At 43.3% G+C, this 23,295-nt stretch overlaps 1 protein-coding gene, 2 long non-coding RNA genes and 1 pseudogene across 3 annotated transcripts; 2 read left to right on the forward strand and 2 right to left on the reverse strand.

The window, feature by feature from the left end:
• Nucleotides 1-57: 57 nt before the first annotated feature.
• Nucleotides 58-3,042, forward strand: LOC109196157 (uncharacterized). Its single transcript, XR_002057628.2, has 3 exons — nt 58-263; nt 845-1,140; nt 1,225-3,042. It is a non-coding gene; the product is annotated as an uncharacterized LOC109196157 (long non-coding RNA).
• Nucleotides 3,043-4,000: 958 nt separating this feature from the next.
• Nucleotides 4,001-5,299, reverse strand: LOC109196155 (E3 ubiquitin/ISG15 ligase TRIM25-like; the record flags this gene model as incomplete). Its single annotated transcript, XM_019349481.2, has 1 exon — nt 4,001-5,299. A coding segment is annotated over exon 1 (900 nt), but the record flags the coding sequence as incomplete, so codon positions are not given.
• Nucleotides 5,300-16,205: 10,906 nt separating this feature from the next.
• On the forward strand, nt 16,206-16,915 carry LOC112845436 (uncharacterized). The gene is made up of 3 exons (XR_003218253.1): nt 16,206-16,272; nt 16,390-16,456; nt 16,562-16,915. It is a non-coding gene; the product is annotated as an uncharacterized LOC112845436 (long non-coding RNA).
• Nucleotides 16,916-18,063: 1,148 nt separating this feature from the next.
• LOC109195266 (kinesin-like protein KIF1B) lies at nt 18,064-21,746 on the reverse strand (annotated as a pseudogene).
• Between the last annotated feature and the right edge of the window lie 1,549 nt (nt 21,747-23,295).

Below are 23,295 nucleotides of genomic sequence, written 5' to 3' on the forward strand. Positions count from 1 at the left end.
TTTGAGGTGTGAAATAAACCGCAATGGAGCAAAATATGAGTGTGTGTGGTTGGAGGATGTGTCAGTGCGTGCGTGTGTGCGTGCGCGCGAGAGGGGGGCGCGAACATTTTTCTTGTAAAACAAAGGGGGGCCTAGCAAAAAAAGTTTGGGAACCACTGTGCTAAAGGATGCTGGATACAGAGGTGCCATGTGACAGAGAGAGAATGGAGGCCAGGAGGGGAGGGAGGTGGTGAGCGTCCAGGCATGAGCTCTGGAGAAACCAGGTAAAGAGACTGGTGAACTGGAAACAAGGGAAAAACAGGGTTAATGCAGAAGAGCTAAGAAAACAAGAAACAGTGGCTTCATTCCCACTTGATAGAGTGCATACCACAACATCCCAGATTATCACACAGTTTCATAAATGTCTGCAGTGCTGTAGCAACACATGCAAAGACTCTGTTCTTTACCACAATGATGTGCTGAGCTGTTGTACTCGGGGCGGTCCCACACAGTCCTGGCCTGGCAGACTCCCACTGCAGCCTTCAGGAGACCCCCTCTGTATGGCTGGGCATGCTCATTCAAGTCTGAGAGACAAACATATTCATGTGCTGTATATGAGATCTGGCAGCCAAGAGAAAAGTGCTGATCATCTGTTTTCACACATGTAAACAAACAGGTATCTGCATTCATAAAATAACCAAATGGTGGAATGAAGTCAGATTTTTCACCAAATGAATAGATTTGAATATATGAAATGCACAGAGGCCCAGGAAAAGAAAAGGAAGCATTTTTTGTTGTTAAGTTATGAAGTTATTGTTCAAACACAGAGCTGAAAATGATCAGAATATTTTCACTTTATGTTCAGATTGTCACGGCCCGTGGCTCGGCATCCTGGGAGCTGTGGGAGGCTGCGGTGGCCACGCCCTCGGGCTGGGCCGCCTCCAAACCACCTGCGTCTCATCTAAGGCAATCACCGGAGGACTACTTCAGCCAGCTCGGGCGGCTTCTCCTCGCCAGTCTGTAAGTCTCCTTCCAGTGTGACCAGCATTCAGCGTGGAAGCCGGTGGCCTGCCTGTCCTCCTGCCTGACTGCCTCCCTCCCTCCCTAAGGATTCTCTCCCGGGCATCACTCCCCTCCTAGCTCCACAGTCCTGCTCTACCTGTAAGCCTCGGCAACTTATGAAGTCTAGCTTTTCATTTTTGGCAACCTGCGTGCTGTTAACTGTGTCTCCCCTTTCTGTTGCAGTTTCCCCACGGTCCCGATTACGGCGCTCCTGGGCTCCACGCTCCTCGTTTCCCCCCGTGGCATGAGCCTTAGTTTTCGTTTCCAAGCTTTGTTAAAAGATTCCTCAGTTAAATAAACACTTGTACATAGTTCTGAGCTGCGGTGTGCTGAGTCTGCTTTGGGGTCCTGCTACCTGAACGCTCCGTGTTTTGTGACGCAGATGTTGAGAAACTCAGATGAGCGACTGGTTGTCATAGCGATGGTTGAGAACCTCTGACCCCTCCTGAGTTCATGCTGTGACTGTTACACTCTGGTTTCCTTTCTTGCATTCATGCAGGCTGCAGGATACAGACTGAGTCATTTGTCAACATTTCAAATGTGTCACGATTTGAAGTGATGAAAATGTAGAAACTGCAAAGCTGAACGCTCTCACTCTGTGACAGCTGTGACAGGATCCAACGTAGAGGTGGAAAACCAGAGGATGTTAAACAAACAATAAACAAATGAGAGAACTTTTTTTTTTAACTTCATAAAAAAGAAGAAAAAAAACTTAAAACCTGAGTTTGTGTCCAAATTGGGGTCAGCCTACATCTGACTTTTATCAGAAAGCACTTGCTTCCATGTTGCCTCAGTCTGCATGTCCTCCTTCACCACAGTCATGCACTTTGTCTTTGGTCTCCTCTGTGTTCAGCATCATTTGTCTGACATCTCTCTCTGTGTGTCCAAACCATCTCTAGAGAGGATGATCATTTCTGACCCTGTCAAAAATCCCAGTATAAATTGTAGCATTAAGCACCACAGTCAGAGCAATTTGAGGATTTTTTTCTGCATTTGGAGCCTATTTATTTACAGAGATAATGAGCTGAAGAGAAACTTTACATTCTTCATGAGACACTAAAACTTCTGAAGCCTTTTCAGGCAAAGCATGAATAAAAAAGCATTTGTCCTCCACTTCTACCCAAACAATCTCCTCTGCTCTGCTTCTGTTTGTCCATCTGTGCAACCGATGTTTAAAGAAACATGTTGGACAGACTGGATAAGGCACATTTAGAGAACACATTTAAAACAAGACAACAAAATAGTTTTTCATGTTACTAAGATTAAGAACTGTATTTTATGTATGAGAGAAGAAGAAAACGTGTAAACATGAAAAAACAAACAAACAACAAAACAGTTTTCCTCTTTGAAGCCAAGTTTCTAAAGAAGCTTTGGAGGAACCATTTGAACCAGTTTGGTCCATTATTAAAACGGACGTTTATTTGCCAGTCATTCAACATCACCACTTGTGTATAACTCTGCTGATTTTATTCCCTTTGTGTCCAGGCTGAGATTCCAGGTGTCTCCCTCAGCTCATTTACTCCAAATCAGAAGCATCAGATTTGTGGAGCGTGGAGACGCTCTGCCTGCCAGACACAGCTCAGGGCAAAGAAACATGTCTCTCCTCCACAATATACAGGCCTGTATCATTTACTGTCTGTATTTTAATGTAGAAATGATCAAGTGTGATCAAACTTTTCAAATGAAAAATAATATTTAATGTCAAACATTAACTATTTATTTTTTGTTACATTTTAAAAGTTCAAACCTCAAAGACATTAAGTTTACGATCACATATGATCAAGAAAATCAACAATTTTCACGTTTCAGAAACTGGAACCAGCTTTAAATGTGACTAAAATAACGATAAAACAATCAATTCTCTGATCATTGACTAACTGATGAATCACTGCATTTGACAACCCGCTACAGCAACTCCAGAATAAAAGCACTAACCAGACCGATGAAAGGTTTCACACATGCTGAATATGAAGAGTAGTAGAATTTAAACTCACATGATTATCAGCCATAAGAACAAATGCAGATTTATGTTGATGTAAGGTTTATAAATGTAAGTACAGTTTGAATCAGTGCAATATTATTTCCACACATCAATGGACCTCTGAGCTTCTCAGCTTCTAAAATGTAAAGCCTCATTTAGAAACTACACAAGTACATATAATGATCAGGGATCAACATGAACCTGTCTTCTCTATTTGACTTTAATCAACTCTGCAGTGACTCCATAATCTAAAAGACAAAGTCCAGCATAGAGCGGCTGAGTGAATGTGGTCTGGACTCTGTGGAGGAGAGTCGTGGTTTCAGAGACGCTGTAGAAAGACAGAATACCTGCTCTGTGATCCAGGTACACTCCTACTCTGGAGGACCGAGGACCTGAGAGGACAGTGTGGACTTTGTTGTGAAGAAATATGAAACTGTTTGTGTCACAATATAATCCCCAAGATTTGTCATTGAGTCCAAATAAAGAGTCCCACCCTGCTCTGCTGATATTCTTGTATGCGACTGCTACACGAACTCCTCCACCTCTCCACTCCACCTCCCAGTAACAACATCCAGTCAGACTCTCTCTACTCAGGACCTGAGAACAGTCAGTGAATCTGTCTGGATGATCAGAATAAGACTGTAGTTGTTTCATAAATGTTACTTTTCTGTTCCCCTCTGATAATAACAAAAGTCTGTGTGCTGTGTTTGGATCCAGTGTGATGTCACATGAACATTTTAAGAATCCAGCTCTGGTCTTTGGCTCTGCTGGTGACAGTAAAACGTCCTCTTCAGTGACCGTCAGTGAGATGTTTGTCCGTTCCTCTCTCAGAATGTCCTGTAGTTTATCTCTGGTCTCTGACACAGCTGCTGTCACATCCTCAAAGTAGCTCAGAGGACGGATATTGATGCTGGATGAGTGTGTCGACTCACCGAGTGCTGACAGTGAGGGGTAGTTGTGTAGAAACTGGTTGTGATCCTCTGTGCGTGAGAGCTGCTCCAGCTCGCCGTCTTTCCTCTTCAGCTCAGCGATCTCCTGCTCCAGCTTCTCCTGAAGCTCTTTGACTCGACTCACTTCAGTTTCCTGCTGGGATCTGATCTGCTGCTTCACATCAGAGCTTCTTTTCTGGATGAGACGGATCAGCTCAGTGAAGATCTTCTCACTGTGCTCCACTGCTTTATCAGCAGAGCCATTGATGGCCTCCACCTCCTGCTGAAGCAGCTTCACATCTTTCTCTCGCTCCTGGATTCTCTGCTGGATGTTGAGTCGTCTCACCTCGAGCTCCTTCTGCTTCTCAGTCCTTTCTGCTGCAGCTGGGACTGTTTCATGGCCTTTATGTTCATCCATTGTGCAGAGATAACAGATACTCTGCTGATCAGTACGACAGAAAATCTTCATCACCTCATCGTGACGAGAGCAGATGTTGTCCTGGAGCTTCTTGGAGGGGGCCACCAGCTTGTGTTTCTTAAACTGAACTACATCATAGTGAGGTTGGAGGTGTTTCTCACAGTAAGAGACCAGACAGAATAAACAGGACTTGATGGCTTTCAGCTTCCTCCCAGTGCAGACATCACAGGCCACATCTTCAGGTCCAGCATAGCAGTGATCAGCTGCAGCAGCTTGGAGTCCAGTCTTCTTCAGCTGCTCCACTAAAGCTGCTAACATGACGTTTTTCTCCAGGACAGGCCTCGCTGTGAAAGTCTTCCTGCACTGAGGGCAGCTGTGGATTCCCTTCCTGTCCTCTTCATCCCAGAAACTTTTAATACAGTTCATGCAGTAGCTGTGTCCACAGGCTGTAGTCACCGGATCCTTCAGTAGATCCAAACAGATGGAACAAGAGAAGGTTTCTCGGTCCAGCTGAACTCCTTTCTGTGCCATTTCTCCTCTCGGTGTCAGTGACTGTGCGAGTTTCTCTTCCTTAAAACTGAAACTAGTCTGAGCTCTGATCTCAACAACATGTGTTTCTGCAGTGAATGGAGCCTGTCAGCTCTTACACGTCACCACATGTTGGTTACACCCATCTTCAAAGTGCAGATCTGAAGGGGAGGGAACGAGGAAACACGTGGACAGAGAGGAGGTGCTGTGTTTAAGAGCAGGAAGAAGAGGCTGTGCTTCACTCCAGGAAGAGGAGCAGTTTGAGAGCGACACCGTGTGTTTAACCCTTTTTATTTACCGCTCACATCAACTTTTAAGCTTGTTAACACTTTCTTCTATATAAATAAACTTCACTTTAGAAATGTCAGAGTTCTCACTGCAGTTAACAAACAGTGCTTCAGTTTTAGTCAGTGCAGGAGGATGATGATCCTCTGACTCCTTCTTTAAAAGCATTTTTCTGTTATTACGGTCGAGTTGATGACACAAAATCATCCTGAGCAGGGACGTGGCTAAATACAGGTATGTGAGAACCAGTCAGTATTAAGGTCTCCAGTGACTGACTGCAGCATTGTACATGTGGCCTGGAGATACTGGATATCAGGACTTGGTGGTCTGTAACAGCAGCCCACTAGTACAGGTTTCACAGGAGGAAGCTGGACCTGTAACCACAGCACTTCCAGTTGGATCAACAGCCACTGCAAGAATCAGCATCTGCACATTTATCATCATGAGCAGCAGGGGGCGCTGTTACACACAGAGGCAGCTTCTCTCCCAAATGTGTCCAGAACAAGAGCTGAGCAGCTTTTTCTGTCAATCAAAGTATTTCTAACAAAACACAGCAGATGACAGAGCCTGTGTGAGCTCAGCTATCAGAATCAAACAGTGAAGCTGACCTGTGTAAGTCAGCAGGTCAGACAGCCAATGAGGGGAAACCTACAAACCAGTCATGAACTTTTCATAAACCACATTTAATCCAAATCTATGATACGTCCATAAGTCTGCACAGTCTGAAACCTCCTCACATTTCAGCCCTCATTTCTCATCATATTGGAATCTACAGTTATTTATGGTTCAGTGAGTTTTGCTTGGAGTTTCCAGCTTCTGAGAGCATTAGTTACATCACTGAAGTGTTTATGATTCACTTGGTATAAAAAAGCTTCACAGTAAAATCTCATCTTTCTAACATTCACACTGAAACATGTTTACTATACTGCATGATAAAGACAGCTGAACACGACGTCTTATTATCAGAAACAGACAAAAAGAATCAGCTTTCCTGGTGTGATGGTTCAAAAGCACGAAGGACAAAAACTGTAAAGAATTGAAATGTAAGAAATCTGTCCTCTCCTCATCCTCCCACACACACACACACACGCACACACACACACACACACACACACACACACACACACACACACACACACACACACACACACACACACACAGTTATGATCAGGTTGAAGTGTTGCAGCATGTTCACTCCTGCTCTGCATGTTGTGCAGTTACTGATGTGTTAAACTGTGTGTGCGCAGGCTGTGGCTCTGTTTCACTTCCACAATCCAACCACAGAGGGCGCTAAAAAGGTCCAGGTCATGTTAGTCTGAAATACTTGAAAAGAAGTTCAGTTTCCTTCTTTTTAAGATATCCAGGCTGAACTTCATGACAACAATTTAAGCGTCTACCAATGAGAGTTCAGCATACCGCTGATTGATCTACGACGGGGTGGTAAATACATCAGAGGGTGACCTCAAGTGTTTTCATGTCTAGTTAACAGAAGCAGTAGGATTATAAGCCATGTTTGCTCAGCAGCAGCTTTATATTAAAGGTTGTAGCTTCAGTATTTTAGCTTTTATATAAATCCCTGTTTCACCCACTGCTATGTGCCTGTTGTGAAGAGGGAAGCTGTGACCACTAGAAGTACAATAGTAGGTGGTCGGAGGAGGCTTTAGTGGAACTGCAGGGTTGTTCTGAGGTGACAGACTGGGAGACACTCTGTGGGCCTCACGGTGAGGACACCAGTGGGCTTACTGAGTGTGTCACTCACTACATAACCTTCTGCACCAGCTCCATTGTCCCAGCACGGACATCATTTGTTACCCACATAACAAGCTGTGGGAGACTAAGGATATCAAAGCTCTCCTCAATAACAAGAAGAGGGCGTTCAGAGCGGGCAGTAGAGACGAGGCTAGAACGGTTCAGGTGTTACTGAAGGGCAAGATCAGCGTGAGAGAGTTGTGGCATGAAGACAACCACTGGATTCAAGCCATCCAACAGCAGAGGAGCTGGGGGCAGTGAGGACAGAGCGAGACACTTGAATGTGTTTTTCAACAGATTCCACACTGCAGTGAACGCTCACCCCCCTGCTGACTTACCTGTAGCCAGCCTGCAGTCTCTCTCCCTCCCTCACCACATTGCACCATCGCCGCCTCTCCTCCACCATCACTTTCACTCGTGACCAGATTCAAAGACTCCAGTCAAGCACGTCTGCTGGACCAGACCAGAGGAGTGCTGTGTCCTCAAGGCCTGTCCCACCCAGCTTTGTGGAGTCTTTTATAAATTGTTCGTGTTGAGTTTGCCATCTTCAGAAGTTTTATGATGACTCTGCAGTGGTTGGATGTATCCGTGTGTCACTGTCCGGGTGAGTGCAGGGTTTTTCCATAGAGCCGGTGGTTCCACCTCTGGGCGGAGTCATTGCATTACAGCCTGAGGTCCACACCTGTTTGCAATCAAGCTGCCAATACTTAAGACCAGCGCTCTCAGCTACTCGTCACCAGATCTTCAACTAACCTCTGTTAGTGTAGCCGACACAGCTCTTGTGATATTGTTCATAGTGATATTATCTGCTCACCTCGTGTTTCTCTGCCTGTAGTCATCCACCTGCTCCCCATGCTCAAACTCTGACAATACTCACCTTCATTTGGACGCCAGTTTTCTCTGCAGCTCTTCCTCCACAGCTCATGCTCACTTCTGCTCCTGCCACAGTTACCGGATACCACGGACCATCACCAGCATGGAAGCATCACCGCCTCACTCGGACCTCTTACCCCTCTCATGCCAGTCCTCCACCTACAATAAGTAGCACAGTTCATGTCCATATTTCCTCTTTCGTTCCCCCGGCCTGACTTCCCTTTTCCCCGTGTCACAGACTTCATATGTATATAGTTTCCTAGTACTTCATGTTTGTTGTACAGTTCACGTTTGCTATTCCTTAGAATCTCACGTACATCATAGTTCAGAGTCACATCATAGCTGTAATCTCTGTTTGTAAATAACAGAAGCAGAATCATCTGCAGCTCAGCGTAACAAAGATCGAAGTGATGATCGGTGAGAGGCAGAAGGATTTGGGGAAAAATACATTAGTTGCATCTAACTGAGAGGAGCAAGGAACATAAAGGGAATTCCTTTTCTTAAGTATCAGGTCATTTCAAATGCTACATTTCTACCACCTTAACAAACATCAGCAAACACACAAACTGTTTGTGTGCAGTTTGTTGCACAGTGTCCCACAGCTAAAGGTCCAGCTGCAAGCTGCCGTCTCCACACACCTACTATTACTTATTTCTAATTTTAAAGCTGCACATCAGAGCTCTGACACTTGAAACTGCACATGTTTAAACGTTCCTGGTTACTCCCTGTGTTCAGCTCTGACGCTCACCCACAGACTGAAAAGGAGACGAGGAAATGACTTTAGTTTGTCGACAGATCGCAGTGGAAACTGTTTTATTGGTTGAACAGAAGTTGTTGGTGATAAATAGCCTGTAAATGCTGCTCCTGCTTCTCCTGCATAAAGTTCCAGCATTGCTACATTTCAAACACTCTCTGCTCCCATCTTCACACACATATGCTGGGAAACTGTGGGAACCATCTGTACATTTTCATACTGGATCCCAGATATAAACTGGGGGTGGCACACAACAAATAAACACAACAAATAAACGGCTCTGGTTGTATGGGTACTTAATGATCAAGCTGGCAGTAATGTGGTGGTGTTTAGTAGACAGGAGGGTGGGAGTGTGAGGGGAAATGACACACAGGACATGGTTTGAGGTAGATTCATACCCAGGCCCTGCAGCAGGACTATAAACGTCAGTACATTGGTCATCTGCTCAGCCAGGTTAACTATAACAACACTGTGAATTCAGTCTGACAGTGAGTTAGTGAGAGTTAAAGTAAGTCAAACCCACTCCCTCCTCCAACTACGACGGCCTAGACACAGACTTTATGCAAGCTTCTTTGAAGTTGGCAGCCAGTGAAGGTGAAGGTGAGCAGAACTGAGTTCTAGTGACTCGTTCTTACTTTAATAACTGGTCAATTTCACTGAAGTCAAACCACCAGGAAGGAGACAACAGAACTATTTATTTTTACCTTCACTGTCATTTCTTCCATTGCCTGAGCTGGTGAGAGGTTGTTGTTGTTGCTGCTTTCGATTTGTAAGATTCCTGCATGAAATGATTTGATCAAATATTTTTAATTTTTAATGGTTTACTGTTGTCTATCAGGTAGAGGAACACAATATCTCTGGGTATCTCTGTTTAGCCTGCTGTTCTGTTTTCCTCCTCAAGGGTTCATGTTCAAAAAAGATCCATTTTCAATTTTGTGCCATTTGGCTTATTTTGCCATTTACTTTCAGTATTTTATATAAAATAATCTCAAAATGAGACAGCAAAAAAATGTTGATTTCTAAACAAATGAATTATTATTTCTCTTCACTCCTAAGAAAACAGTCAGCTTTGAGATGTAGATGGTTTTAGTGTTTTAGATAGCACAGTGCAGAAAGGAGACAGGAGGGTGATAAGAGTGTGAGTGGAAATGACACAGGAAATGGTCTGAGGCAGAATCAGACCCAGGCCCTGCAGTGACGACTCTAATTTTATCCATCTGTTAAGCTGCTGACATGTTGTTGTTGTTGCTTATAAACTCAGTTTGTAAGATTTCTGCATGGGATGATTTGACCAGATATCTTAATATCTCAATATGCGTCATGTGATCCTCTCAGAGGTCAAATTTGGTCTGAAACTCTTTTCATTCACACTTACGGCATCAGGGAAACTTCACAGTACTGATCTGCATCACTGTGTGATGGATGCATCTAAAAAAGTTGAAAGAAGTGATAAAAAGGAAACAACTCATTCAGTAACTTCAGTTTTCTGATGATCTGACAGAGTGAAGTGTCAGACGCTCTTCTTCTGAAGTTTAACAACTTTTCTGCATCAGGATTAAAGTCAGAATGAAAATTTTCTCTTCTTCTGTTTCTTGTCAGGTGAGGACTGATGATCTTAATGTTGCTCTTTAATTTGAATTTGAACTAAAAACATACTCAACTTTATAAAACACCTTATGAAATACATATATTTACTAGAGTTGGATGTCTGGAGACCACTTTTACGTGGTCTTGGTCTTATCTTGATCTCGACAGACTTTGGTCTTCAGCTCTAAGAGCCGTGCTCACAGAGCGCTTTGTAGGGAATCAGAAGAGTCGAGTCCCATTGAGCGAGAGCCGGCTCCTCACTTAATTTCCTTTGGCTGCTCAGCTCTCACACAGTGGCTCAGCTATGCTCCAGTCCCTCCATATTGTGGCCAATCACATGCGAGGATATAGGATCATATCATTATGTGAAAAACAGAGAGGGTGAGAGACGCGACAGTCAAGTGGAGCATCCGTCTGTCCTCTCAGTGAGTGAGACAGTAGACAGCGGTGAGGAGGGCTGTGCGAGTGCAAAAACACATAAATATGCCTGAGACCTGTAAACGAAGCAGCATCTGGCTGCAGTTTAAAGACTTTTTACGTCTCGGTCTGAGTGTTGGTCTCGTCTCGACTTTGTCTTGGTCTTGTCTTAGTCTCGAGACCCTCTGGTCTTGGTCTTGTCTTGGTCTTGGTTTAGGCGGTCTTGACTACAAGTCTAATATTTACATACACTAAATAATGTTGTGATTATCCATCTTGTTTGAAATGTATTATTATTATTTTTCATCTGACAGGCCCAGCTGGGCTCGTCAAGGCAAAGCATAATATTTGGTGTGCAGCTGAAGGATTTAATGGCACGCTTAACTGCAACTTATCTTTGTCTGGAAGCACAAAGTTCTTCTGTGAGGAAAAATGTGAGCGAGCAGAAGATATCCTCATTAAAACAGATGGAAGCAGAGCTCAGAGTGGCAGATTCAGCATGAAGTATAAAGATGGAGCTTCAGGAAGAGGAATTGTGTTTTTGACCTTCTCAAAATGATCAAGTGTGACTCAGGAATGCACAGGTGTGCTTTGGGAAGATCTTCTGCTCCAGATTCATACTTTGACTTTGAGGTCAGAGTTTTATATGGTGAGTTTTTAGTAAAGGTGAGTGAAAATGTGGAGACCCCCCAGGTCTAATTTAGTAATGTGGACCACTTTTTGATCAGCCTGTTTAATTAATAAATACAAGCACGTAAATATGTAAAGAGATGCGTCTTGACATATTTGTGTTAATAGCTTGCCTTCCTTGGACTCCTTGAATGTCGTGTCATTCTCTTCCGTAAGTATATTAAAATCCCACATGAAACAGTATTAATCCCACATTCCAACAACTCTCATTTTCTTTAGCAGTTCTTTTTTCTTTCGGGTGCAGTATATACATTAATTAACCAGAACTTTTGACCACCATAATAACAATCCACAAGTAAAAGCCGCCCAGGTGTTATATCTCTTTCCTTTATGATATTCACGTGAGTGTTTTTAAACAAAAAGCCGTCTGCACTGTCTTCCCCTATTGAGACTACTGTCTGGCTTGGACCCAGTCAGTAGTCTCAGAAAGTAGTAGTAGTGGCAGAAAAAGCACTTTCTTCCTTCTTAGTCTTTCTGATTGTAACCCTCTAACATTCCATGTTATTATTTTAAGAGTACTCATATTTATGTAGTAGGAGGTTGCTCAGTAGACAGGGGGAAATTGTAGATTCAACATTACCTTGCGGAGGGCTGGAGCTATCGTCTTTTCTCTTGTCTCTGCCATAAGATGTCATCGAGACACTTCTTTTCCTACCTCCTTTGGTTGTTTCATTGACCAATTCCTCCGTTGCGGGATGATGTTTGTTTAGAAAAATCCCTGTTTGTGGATCCGCTTCCTCTCGTCTTGCTGGGCCATCCGTAGGAGAAATCTCCACTGGAGTCAAAATAGGTGATTCTTCACTACCACTTGCGCTTATGTAGCTTTCTGATAAAACTTCTTCCTCGTCTTCACTCTCACATTCCACCTCAGAGGTTTCTGACAAGAACTGATCCTCTGGCTCTTCTCTACTTCATGCTGTTATCTCTTCATGTTGTGTTGGGGGCATCAATTCCTCCTCTATGTTGTTATTGTCTGTCTGCGACTCTGTTGCACCAGGGAGATTTGTTGAGGTACGACTGCTAGGTTCTTGTCCTGAAATAGCTTCAGAGACCATAAGTGGATTTGTTAAGGATTCATTTCCAAATGTGAGCATTTTTTTGTAGCGAGGTTGAATTTAAGGCTTCTGGCAGCGCTGAGGAGGTCCCTTCGGTCCACACATGGAACACTCGCTGTCATTTTGGCATTCTTTAGCTTTATGACCCAACTCCCCGCACTTGCAGCACTTAAAGGTAAGGCAGTCTCTTGCTTGATGGTCTAGTGACGACACATCTGTTTGCCTGTCCAGGATATATGATACGCCCATTAAAAGGGCCCAGAGAGATGGAGTTAGGGATGGAAACAATATGACCTGCTTCATCTCTCCGCATTCGTACCTTGAATTTTCTCACTTCATACCATAAGCCGAATTTATCAACCGGCTTAACAGGAGGTTGTAAGACAGTACCTTTGTAGGTAGAGCTCAATATCCTGGTCTGGAACTCTTCCTGTCCAAAATTTCACCACAGTTGTGACTTCTAGCTGCACTGGAGATTCTACAGACCATTCTTTCCATTTAGGATGATTTAAGTTGGCATGATGAATTTCCCAAAACCATCGCAAGGGGCTTCTTGGAGAAAGCACAACTCAAACTCTCTTCTATTGGGTAAGGAAATGAAAGAATAGATGTCCTGCGGGTTTACCCAAGAAGATTGGAAAATAAGTTCCTCCGCCACATAATCACGAGAAGGTGGGTCATTACTTCCACCATTTTCAAAATTCATGGCAATTCATAACAAAACAACACACAAAAAAGAAAACTTGCATCAAAATACATGGCAATACACACAATAGTTTACAACAAATACATAGAAATACATTTCAATTAACCTCCCCAAAATCGTACTCAAACATTTTAACATTAATCATATCTTTAACAGATACCAAGGTAAAGGGCTATTATTTTTTCTTCTAGAGTTTTCCTCCTGCTCAAGTCTGCAAGAATATTCTTACACACAGCAACACTATCTATCATCTTTTGTTCAATGACCACCTTGGCTCTTGTTTTCCAAATGTGGGTATTGATAATGCACATGATTAGCCAAAAAAGGCGTCTTTTATTGTCATACATTTTTTCCTTAAAAGGCCATACTTTATAGCTTTTATGTTATTATCAATATCAAACCCCACTTTAGCCATTTGCTGTCTGATCTCTACCGTTCTGTAGCAGGATAACAGTAAATGTTCCAAGGTTTCATCTTTGGTACATTGTGCAGGGCTCTAATTTTTCAATGGTGCGACTAAAAAAAAAAAATTGGTCGCACCGGTGCGACCAACTGTTCGGGTAACAACAACAACAAAAAAATCTCTGCAACTCTCCGTGTGGTCAACAACAGACACACATTATGCCCCTATCGTGGACTAAACCAATCAGAGATAGTCAGGGGTGGGACCTCTCTGATTGGCCGTGGTCCAGTTGAAAGTGCAGTTGGTAGGGAACTTCCAAAACAGAGCTACCTAGATCACTTAAATTACACAATTGAAAGCATATGTGTATTGTTTGTGTATTTATAAACAAGCACTCATATATATTCAAACAATTAAAAAACAATGTTCATTTACCTGTTACTACCACACACCAAATCCGGTCGTTGGTACTTCCTGGCTTGTGTAGCCTCTAGGTAACAAAGCTCAACACTGCCCCCTAGCATCCTGGAGCACTTCTGTTGTGTTTTGTACGTGTTTTGGAGTTTGTACATGTTTTAGAGTTTTTACATGTTTTAGAGTTTTTACATGTTTTAGAGTTTGTACGTGTTTTGGAGTATGTACTTGCTGCTTTGTCTCTAGGAGCCACCATAAATATACTTTTATTTATTCACTCCACATAAAATGCAATAAATAAATCATATAATACAAAAACCAACTATTCACATTTCAGCTTTTAACTGTTTACATTTTCAGCTTTTTCCCTTTAAACAAATTTAAAGTGAAACAACACAAACACTGCAAACCACAACACAATTAAATATAAATTAAAATATGAAAACAAAAAGAAGATGCACATTCTCTATCATATTGATCTGCATGAATAAACTTTCTGAATCCTTTATGATCCGCAACTGAAAATAGTTGTGGATGATTACTATACCTTTCTAATGTGACGTTGTTGTTCCTGGCTCTCTCTCTCTCCCTCCCGCTCTTTTCCTGTGCTACTGTGACTGTAACTACCGCCCCTCCCCCTCTGCCCAGCGCAAAGCACAAGGCTCGCGTGCGGAGTGAAGCGGAAAAAAAGTGCGAGAGAGAGGGTGAGAGAAAGGAAAAAAAACCAACAACCCACGGCTCCCAATAAGGAGCCGGCTCGCGTCGTTCACGTGAAAGATCCGGCTCTAAGAGCCATTTCGTTCACGACCGACCCATCACCACTAGAAATGTGTTTTGGAGTTTGTGCGTGCTTTGTCTCTAGGGGCAACCGTATATATTTATATATAAACATATATAAATAAAACCACTTTTTTAACATTAGTAATTCCTTTTGTGCATAATTTTATATTATTGTTAATAATAAATTAATGAAAGCAACAAAACAACCTGAAGAGCCGGTTCGGAGCCAAAAGAGCCGGATCTCTAAAAAGAGCCGGAAATCCCATCACTAGCAGCAACGAATGAGCTCTGTGACTGGGAGCAGCGCTTTTTATACAGGCTGTATGCTAATGCCACTGCGCAGGCCCTCGGATCTCATTGGTGGAGCCGCACAGTGGGCCGGACGTTGTGTTGGAGGGAGTTTGTGAGCTTTGCTGAAACAGGCGCATCTAACAAAGACAGTGGACTGTGTGATTGTGTCCTCGTGTGCTGAGACAGTCATTTGTTCTAAATGAGCAGTAAATGTATTTCCAACTAAGCAAATGGCTTTGGCTCAGATTAAAGTTTCATAACTGCATAGTTTTAGTGAAGTTTAATGTCTCACTAGAGCACACATTAGACTGAACCATTCACTTTTTTATTATCTGGTGTTCATATATTTTTTAACCGTTGATTTTGAATTTAAACTAACCTTAATAATCTTCCAAAGGAGGGAAAGAAGGTGAACTTCTACCGGGAGGATCAGTGTCTGAAGCAGCATGTTGTTCGTGTTCGATCATTTTCTGTGGGAGAACACAGACATGACCCTTGAATTTGATTGGTCGATGACCGTTAGACTAGTTGATGCTGGCAATACTTTCACAAGAACGAAACAGTTATGGTGTGAAAACACATTCATTTAGTAGCCAAGTGTGTGTACGTGTTACCGAAATGGTTTATGTATGAAAAGATTCATATTTGCTTCCAGCAGTTTAAATATGTTTTCCTTGTAATTTGATGTGGTTCATATTGTGATGCAGGGCTGGACTGGCGATCAGGCATACCGGGCATTTCCCTGGTGGGCCGCTCGTGATTCTTTGTTTTTATGGGCCGATGATGTTTTTGTCCCAGTCCAGCCCTGCCGGCTCCTCATTGTCAGGTTGTTCAGTCACCTGCTGTGGTAACTAAGCCTTATCTGTGCTCCACTCTTGCTTCAGGTTAAATCATGTAATTAGCTCTGTTTCCTTGGGTTCGGGTCCTGGTGCCGTCATGTTCTGGATTCACTTGCTGTTCCCCGTTAAAGAAATCACGCCTAATGCCAAACCTGACATTTGTGAGTGCTACCAGAACCTTTTTCTTCCTCATACTCTCATGGTCTCTGGATTCTCCCATTCAACATACGCTCTGCAGTTGTTACTTCGCTCACCGTCGTGTAATCATCACATCAAGAGTTTGGATTTCTTGGACGACCCCTTTCCTGTCATGGTCTCTGTGTCTCGGCCTAGTTTCCAGGCCACATGTTGTTTTGAGTTAGTCTCTCTCTGACCTCTCTGTCTCTCACCCGTCTGCCTGGGCAGAGCTCAGCTGGGCTCCCACCCTTGGCCCACGCGCCCGCTGTCAATCTGCCTGATTACCTTGACTCCTGGGCTGCTATTTAAGCTGAGGGCTCAGAAGGCGTCTTGGCTGGATCATTGAGTCATACTTGTCAGTACAGCTCTGATAATCTGCTTCTTGCGTGATTTCTCAGTTTGTTTTAACCACGTTTCTGCTGTGCATAAACTCCTGGACCTGTCCTTTTTCCTTGATCTGTTTCTCTGGCAGCATGGCGTGGAGTGGAGTGGGTGAGAGTGCTGAAGACAAATGAGAGAGGAGCGAACGAGCGGAGCATGTTTGTACTCTCTTCCCTTTTTACCCTGCACCACTGAAAATCCCTGTTCACTGTGTATAGTTTCACATGGTGTGTTTGTAAATTCACTTGTTACTGTAATTCTAGTTGGTCTGGTCTGCGCCTGAGTCGGTCTCTGCCTGCGGGACATTTCCCAGGACTCCTGATATGTGCTCTTATCATTTATTCCTGATGCTCAAATACCATCCTGGACTCAACATATGTGGCTGTGTCTCTGTCTTTGCTATAGATATATGTTAATGTGCAAAATAAGGTTAAAAAAATGAAGAAATAAATGCCCTCTGTTACATTTCATAGAAACCTTCATTGTGGAATGATTAAAAGCATAAGAAAAAAAATAACAATGTTAAAATAAAATAAAAATATGAACACAATGAGAGTTAAAAGAGGTTTTGATTCAAGAATAAGAATAGAAAAATGAACACATGGTTCCCTGCTGAACACGAGTACTTCACTTCAGAGATTTCAGCCGACGCTGGTGTGACAGCGAGGGGAGTCATGTGACTACATCGTAATCTGTCCTGTGGGCCATTTAAAAGCAGTTTTGCTGGCTAACCACTGCCGTCAAAGCAAAAAACCAAAAGAAACATTGCACCTTCTTTCTTGTTTCCTTACGTCCTTCTAACCTTTTCACCGTATTTTCTTCGCATCTTTATAACAAGAGTGTAAAGTTAATAGCAGTAAATGTCAAGGCTTTCTGATTCTCAGCGAGATAGAGCAAGTTAGAGGAGCAGAGAGGAATGTGTTAAATGAGGGTTAACTACCACACTGATCCCAGAACAGCCGCATGTACAAATCAAGTTCTCTCCTTAGTTTGTCTTCATCCTCCTGGTCCTCCTCATCTCCTTGTAACTTCCTTGGGATGAAAAAGCAAAAGGAGCCTGAATCTACTCCTGCAGGAACAATCGGTCATTGTTTTGTTTTTTTTAAACTGCTGAGATATGAAGCGATCCTCGCTTGTTTGTCTCTAGTCTCTGCAGTTTTATGTTAACACAAATGCATGAGTATTTTACTGACTCACTAACTGACACTGGCACTATCAGGGTTTAGAGGCGGCGTATGTACACAGATTGAGGAGAATCTAAGTATGACGTGGACGACAGAGGAAATCGGGCGCGGCCCTCCTGTCAAAGTTCATTCCCACTTTGAGTTTTTGTTTCAGAGACGGTTCAGCCTGATGCAAATCTCACTGCGAGAAGAAAAATACCCTATAAACCTATTAGCAGCTATAGTTTAGGTAGCAGCGCATAAACTAACACGTCACTTGGAGACATCTGTAGATTTTTCCTTCATGGTTTCAAATGTAAGCTGGCTGATTTGGTTCATTTTTGTTTTTTGTTTGAAACTGAGCAAACCTGGTCTTCTCCTGAGGACTGCTGCAGGTATCATGCAAGCATGTTAATTTAATAAAAAACCAACAACAAAAAAACCCAAAATAGAATAAAACTCATTTCAGGAGGCAAATAACACTGAGAGACATTTTTCTGTACAGATGTTTGGCAAACGGAAAGTTTCTAAAGAGTCGTGCACACACGAGTAGACTACTACAACATGCTACTTAGTTAGGGGAGTTTGGGAATGACAATGAAGCGGAACAAAATTAGACCCAAACATTGTCATTGAAACGAAAACACAAAAAGCTGAGGGGAGGGAATAGAGAGGAGGAAAGCTAAGTTGGCAGCGGGGTTGCTGGAGGGAAGCGGGGAGGCAAAAGTTCAGTGGAACGTCAACGTTTGAGTCGCATGAAAAGAGACTTAAGCCACAATACAAGAATCACAATGATTAATAAGTTTTAACACTTGGTATTTTCGGTATTTTCAAAGGCTTTTCAGAAAGGATGGAAGCGGTGGTTTTCCCGCGTACCGCTCCGCCCGCTCAGTTCTTCGTCAGGCCGCTGCGCCGCCTCGCCAGCTTAGATCTGCGGGGAGAGTTTTACGTTGTGAGGAGAAGGGAATGTTTTTGAAGGGCGCAGAAGCTGGATGTTTGACTGTGGTGTGAGAGGAGTGTGTGTGTGTGTGTGTGTGTGTGTGTGTACCTTATCGTTCCTGCTAGCAGAGGATTAAAAGCGTACATGTTTTGTGCACACTGCAAATGTGTTGGGTGTCTGAAAAGAAAACATCACATTATATTCATGTTCATTCAAATGATAAATCCCAGTCCATTTGCCATTTCATCAATCAATGTGTCCAAAACTGGCCACCAAAACAATTTAAATGAATTCTCATTAAAGACAAGCGTGTTACATCCAGCCTTTCTCTATCCTGCCTCAAACTGTACCTTAAGCATGGCCTGCTGGTCTTCGCTGTATTCCACCTGTGCTGTGGAGAGGTTGAGGACGCCTCGCTCCACGGGGGTCGCTGTTGTAGATGAAGACGTAGGGCCGGCGAACAACCACAAAATGCTTCACCCATGAGTTAGAGCGAGGCTCCATGAAGCTTAGAAAACCCTTCTTGGACACAACAGATCTGAAAAGAAGAGATTTGATTCATTTATGTATTTTTTAAGAGAGCGCTTGTTTTTCTGAGGATGAAGCAGAGTTGGTTTGTTTCCAGCTGAAATCATCCAGGTTCAGGAATTTGAATCGATCCACATCATTTCTGCTTGAACTCGAGAACATGAGTATCGACTGTCTGTGAGACACATGTCATAGTGACAGTATTTGGGTTAATATGGCATTACTCACCCTGGTCGCATTTCTTCAATATCAGGCACCAAGTTGAGGAACTTGTTCTTTGCAGCCCGCACAAGGTAGGAGGTCTCCAGAGTGGGAACCATCGGGAAGTTTTCATAGTCTGAGCAGGATGGACTGGAGGCATGAGAGCTGTTCTCAGGGGTCCTTTAACACAAATCACACCAAGTTAGAATCAAATAGATAACCTGTCAATAACCGTTTGCAGATCGAAGTCAATGTTCCTAAAAATATGTTTACTTCTGGTCCACGGAGCCACAGTCCGACAGAGAGGGGCAGGTAGAGGAAGGGGTGAGGGTGGCACTGCTGAAGCTCGTCACGGATGGATCACGTCCAATCGGTGAGATGTCAGAAAGCTGAAGTGAAACAACAGCAGGATGAGGTAGACGTTAATATATCAACTCCCTGATGTGACGCAGAAAGGCTATTGTTTTTATTTCTTTGTATTATGTCTCACCTTGCAGTCACTGATGCTGTTCACCAGCTGGTTGTATTCACTATTGAAGGTGTGTGTCAGAAGGTGCAGGCACTACAACACAACAGGAACAAGACCCATCAGCTCCCAGCAGAGAAGGAAGAAGGCAGCAACAAGAACGCCCACTAAGCCGACGTTTTTCTCACCTTGGTGGCCAGCTCCTTCTCACGATCCACCAGCTCTCGATGTTGATGGAATCGTAGCCGCTGCCTTCGCTCGGTGTGATGGCGCTTTCAAAGGTGGTGCTGGAGATCTGCGAGGAGATGGAGGTGGAGGTGGACAGAGTGCCGGAGCTCATGCTGGGAGACAGAGACTCGCTCAGGGACTTGGTGGTGGGAGCTGTTCCCACGGGAGCCGCCTCTCCCAGCTTCTCTCTCAGCGCCAGAAGGTGACGGGTCTTTTCCACCTGGACAAAAGATGGGGGCGAATGTGAGGTGGGGAGAAGAGGGGAGGGTTAGTCATGTAAAGTCTGTACTCTAAGAGAAAACCTTTTAGCACTTTGGTCTTTGAGTTGAAAAGTCATTTTTCCCTCTACGATATTAAACAGAGATTTATTTCTTTATAAATCTTTTAAGGCCCCACCTCCTGCAGCTGCTCCATCTTCTCTAGCTCCCACTGGAGCTCTAGGATGAGGCTATCTCCTCTGGGCCTCCAGCCGGCCAGGCTCTCCTCTCCAAGCACATAAGCCACTGATGTGTCCAGGACCTTCCTCCTCCTCCTCTGCACCCCTGCTCAGGACATGAGCCCTCATTAGGATGAAGCTCTCTGCAGAATTATGATAAAACAGCTGCTGTTCTTTAAACATGTTTCATGTCCGCTCACCTGGGCTTCCAGTGTCAGACATCTTACACAAGCTCAGCTCAGAGATCCCAGTCACTCGGTTGCTCTAATGAAGCAGAAGTCATGAACAAGGCAACTCTGTATCAGGGCAGGTATCTTTGATTGTGAAACAGAGATGGCCACAGTACAGCAGCCCAGATTTACCAGTCAGGAGTTTTGGAGTATCCAGTCCCAAAGAGGTTCTTGAGAGAAGTGGGTGGGGAAATCTTGGCGTCTCGGGAGTAAAAGACCATGCAGACGTCTTTGGTGATAATGGCAGGCTGAATGCAATGTTCCAGCTGTAGAGAGGAGATAAAGGGTGTGTGTTAGACACGATGACATCAAGAGACTTAAAAACGCCTACAAACAGGTACAACACGGCGGAGCAGCGGCTGACCTCCAGATACGCAGATAAGGTCATGTAGATCTTCTCTCCATAGGGAGTGATGCGGCTGAGCAGGAGGGAGTTGTGCAGGGAGCTCTCCCACACTGCCTCAAAGTCCTGAAGAAGACAGAAAGAGGAAAAGTTAGCTTGGCAGCATCATTTTTTATGAAGTCCTACTTGGTGCTAACATTACAGGGTCTCTGTTTACAGCAGTGTGTCATGTTGTTAAAAAAAGAGAGTGACGTGAGCACAGTTCTGACATATCAGGAAGTGAACACAGTGACTAAAGCGGTGTTCACATTCATCCTTTAATCATGACAAAACATGAGGAATCGCACTGAGGTGAGACCTTGACAACAGATAAATCAGCAGCCACAGAGTGTCAGCCGACACCAATCGGGACAATGATAAGAAAGAAATTCATTTACAGACACGTGAAAAAGCAGTTTTATGGATCTAGATTATTATAACACATAATTATTTATTTAAAACAACCCAAAATGCACAAATGACTATAACCAAGTACATCCTGTGATTCAGCAGCTGATAGAACCAACTTTAACAGCAAAAACTTGAGGTAATCCTTTTTTATTAGTGTTTCACAGCAGTGTGGACGTTCAATCATGTTGAAGTTTCAACTTTGAGCCACTGCAGCACCACTCTGTTGTTGCTTTGCTGCTGCGCTCTGGAGTCACTGACCCAACGATGATCTCATTTGACTCTAGAATACTTCATGGCTCACTCAGTGACCTGCACACTTTGCAGGTTCTTTGGCAGCAAAAAAAGCCCAAATAATCATCACCCGTGCAAAACTGTTGGTATGCCGTGTTTGCTTTTCACCAATGTTAAAGCTGTGCATTAGGGCTTAGGTTTTCAACTGTGCAAACCTAACCCTTGCTGCCATGTTGTATTTAGAGGGAAAATGGTTTCTCCTGGAAGCCTTTCCAAACAGGCCATATTTGTTGAGTCTTTTTCTAATTGCACTGTCATGAACTCCAACATTTAGCATGCTAACTGTGGCCTGTAGAGCCTCAGATGTCTGGGGTGAATTTTCTGGGACGTCCACTCCTGGTAAGATTGGAAACAGTCTTAGATTTTTTTTAAAAAATGCGAATAATCTTTCTTGCTGTAAAATGATCGACTTCAAAACCTTCCCACATTCATGGGTATCAACAACTGCTTCTCTCCTCCTCAGTATGTTACCACTTACCTGAATACGGCACACCAGCAAACTGACAGTAGTGGTTACACTTACTGATGATCTAGTGCATTTGATTAGCACTTGGCTAATACTGACCCTCTTAACTAATTATGGAAATAGTCTTGGATGTATTTAGTTTCTTAAACATCTGAATTTCGGCTCAGTGTTTGTTAAATAAATAATGACGTGGTATAATGTGTTCTGTGTTGTTCATCTGAGGTTGCATTTACCTCATATTGAGACCTAATAAGGACCTGATTTGTTTGTTTTTTTAATGACATCCTGATACATAAAACCTGAGAGTTCACATAACTGCATATGCTCAGAATATACAGCACACATGGATACAAATGACTGCCTTGCAGCAGCAATCTTAAGACCATCACTATGAGCTCTATACAAGGTTACACTGTTCCTGTTATTAACAGCAGGGGGCACTATCAGCCACAGATGGGGGCCAGATATGCTCTGCTGGTGCCTCATTGGCACTGAGGTAAGACTCTATAGTGAGAAACAGCTGAGGGTGAAAACACTGATCTGGAAACATCTGAGTGTTACAGAGGATATACATAGCACTGTGGTTCAGTGTCACAATCACAAACAAATACAGAAAAGTACTAAAAAGGGTGTTGCCTCCAAAGATTGCCTTTGCTGGTTTGGAGCTTAGGAGGCGTAATAACGACAGGTATGAATGAAGACAGATCTTATGCAACACACAAGCACACACAAACTGGAGAGCTTATTTCTATGAGCCTATGGGACTAATGAGAAGCATAAAGGTCTTTGAGTGAAGGAGCCTTATGTTCTCTGGTACCTATCAATATCCTTATCAATAGAAAACCTGAGGAAGAAAGAGCGCACAGAAAAAAAAAAGAAAAAAAAGAGAAGCACAAAGAGTCAGGCAACAGAGACAATGAAGCAAAGTAACAGACAACGAAAATGGAAAAGGTCGTGCAATTGTAACACGCAGACATTAAAGCGGTCGCGTCAGAATGTCGTGCTAAAAAGAAAGATTCTTTAAAATACAAGGGGGAGCAAGCGAGTCAGATACCAAGGGCACAGAGATGAAGCAGGTCTGATCAGAAACAGTTTATTAATAGGCCAGGGAGCACAAATAAAAACACCCCTAAAAAGTAAGTAATAAAATGTTGTCAATCTACTAAAACTAAATAAGACAATTCTAAAACCAGTAAAACTACCATTTTCTACATTCCCTAAAACCCCCTGATATAATTATGCAACATGTTCATCA

This window comes from Oreochromis niloticus, unplaced genomic scaffold (genome assembly GCF_001858045.2).
Source record: "Oreochromis niloticus isolate F11D_XX unplaced genomic scaffold, O_niloticus_UMD_NMBU tig00007365_pilon, whole genome shotgun sequence".
Classification (NCBI taxonomy): domain Eukaryota; kingdom Metazoa; phylum Chordata; class Actinopteri; order Cichliformes; family Cichlidae; genus Oreochromis; species Oreochromis niloticus.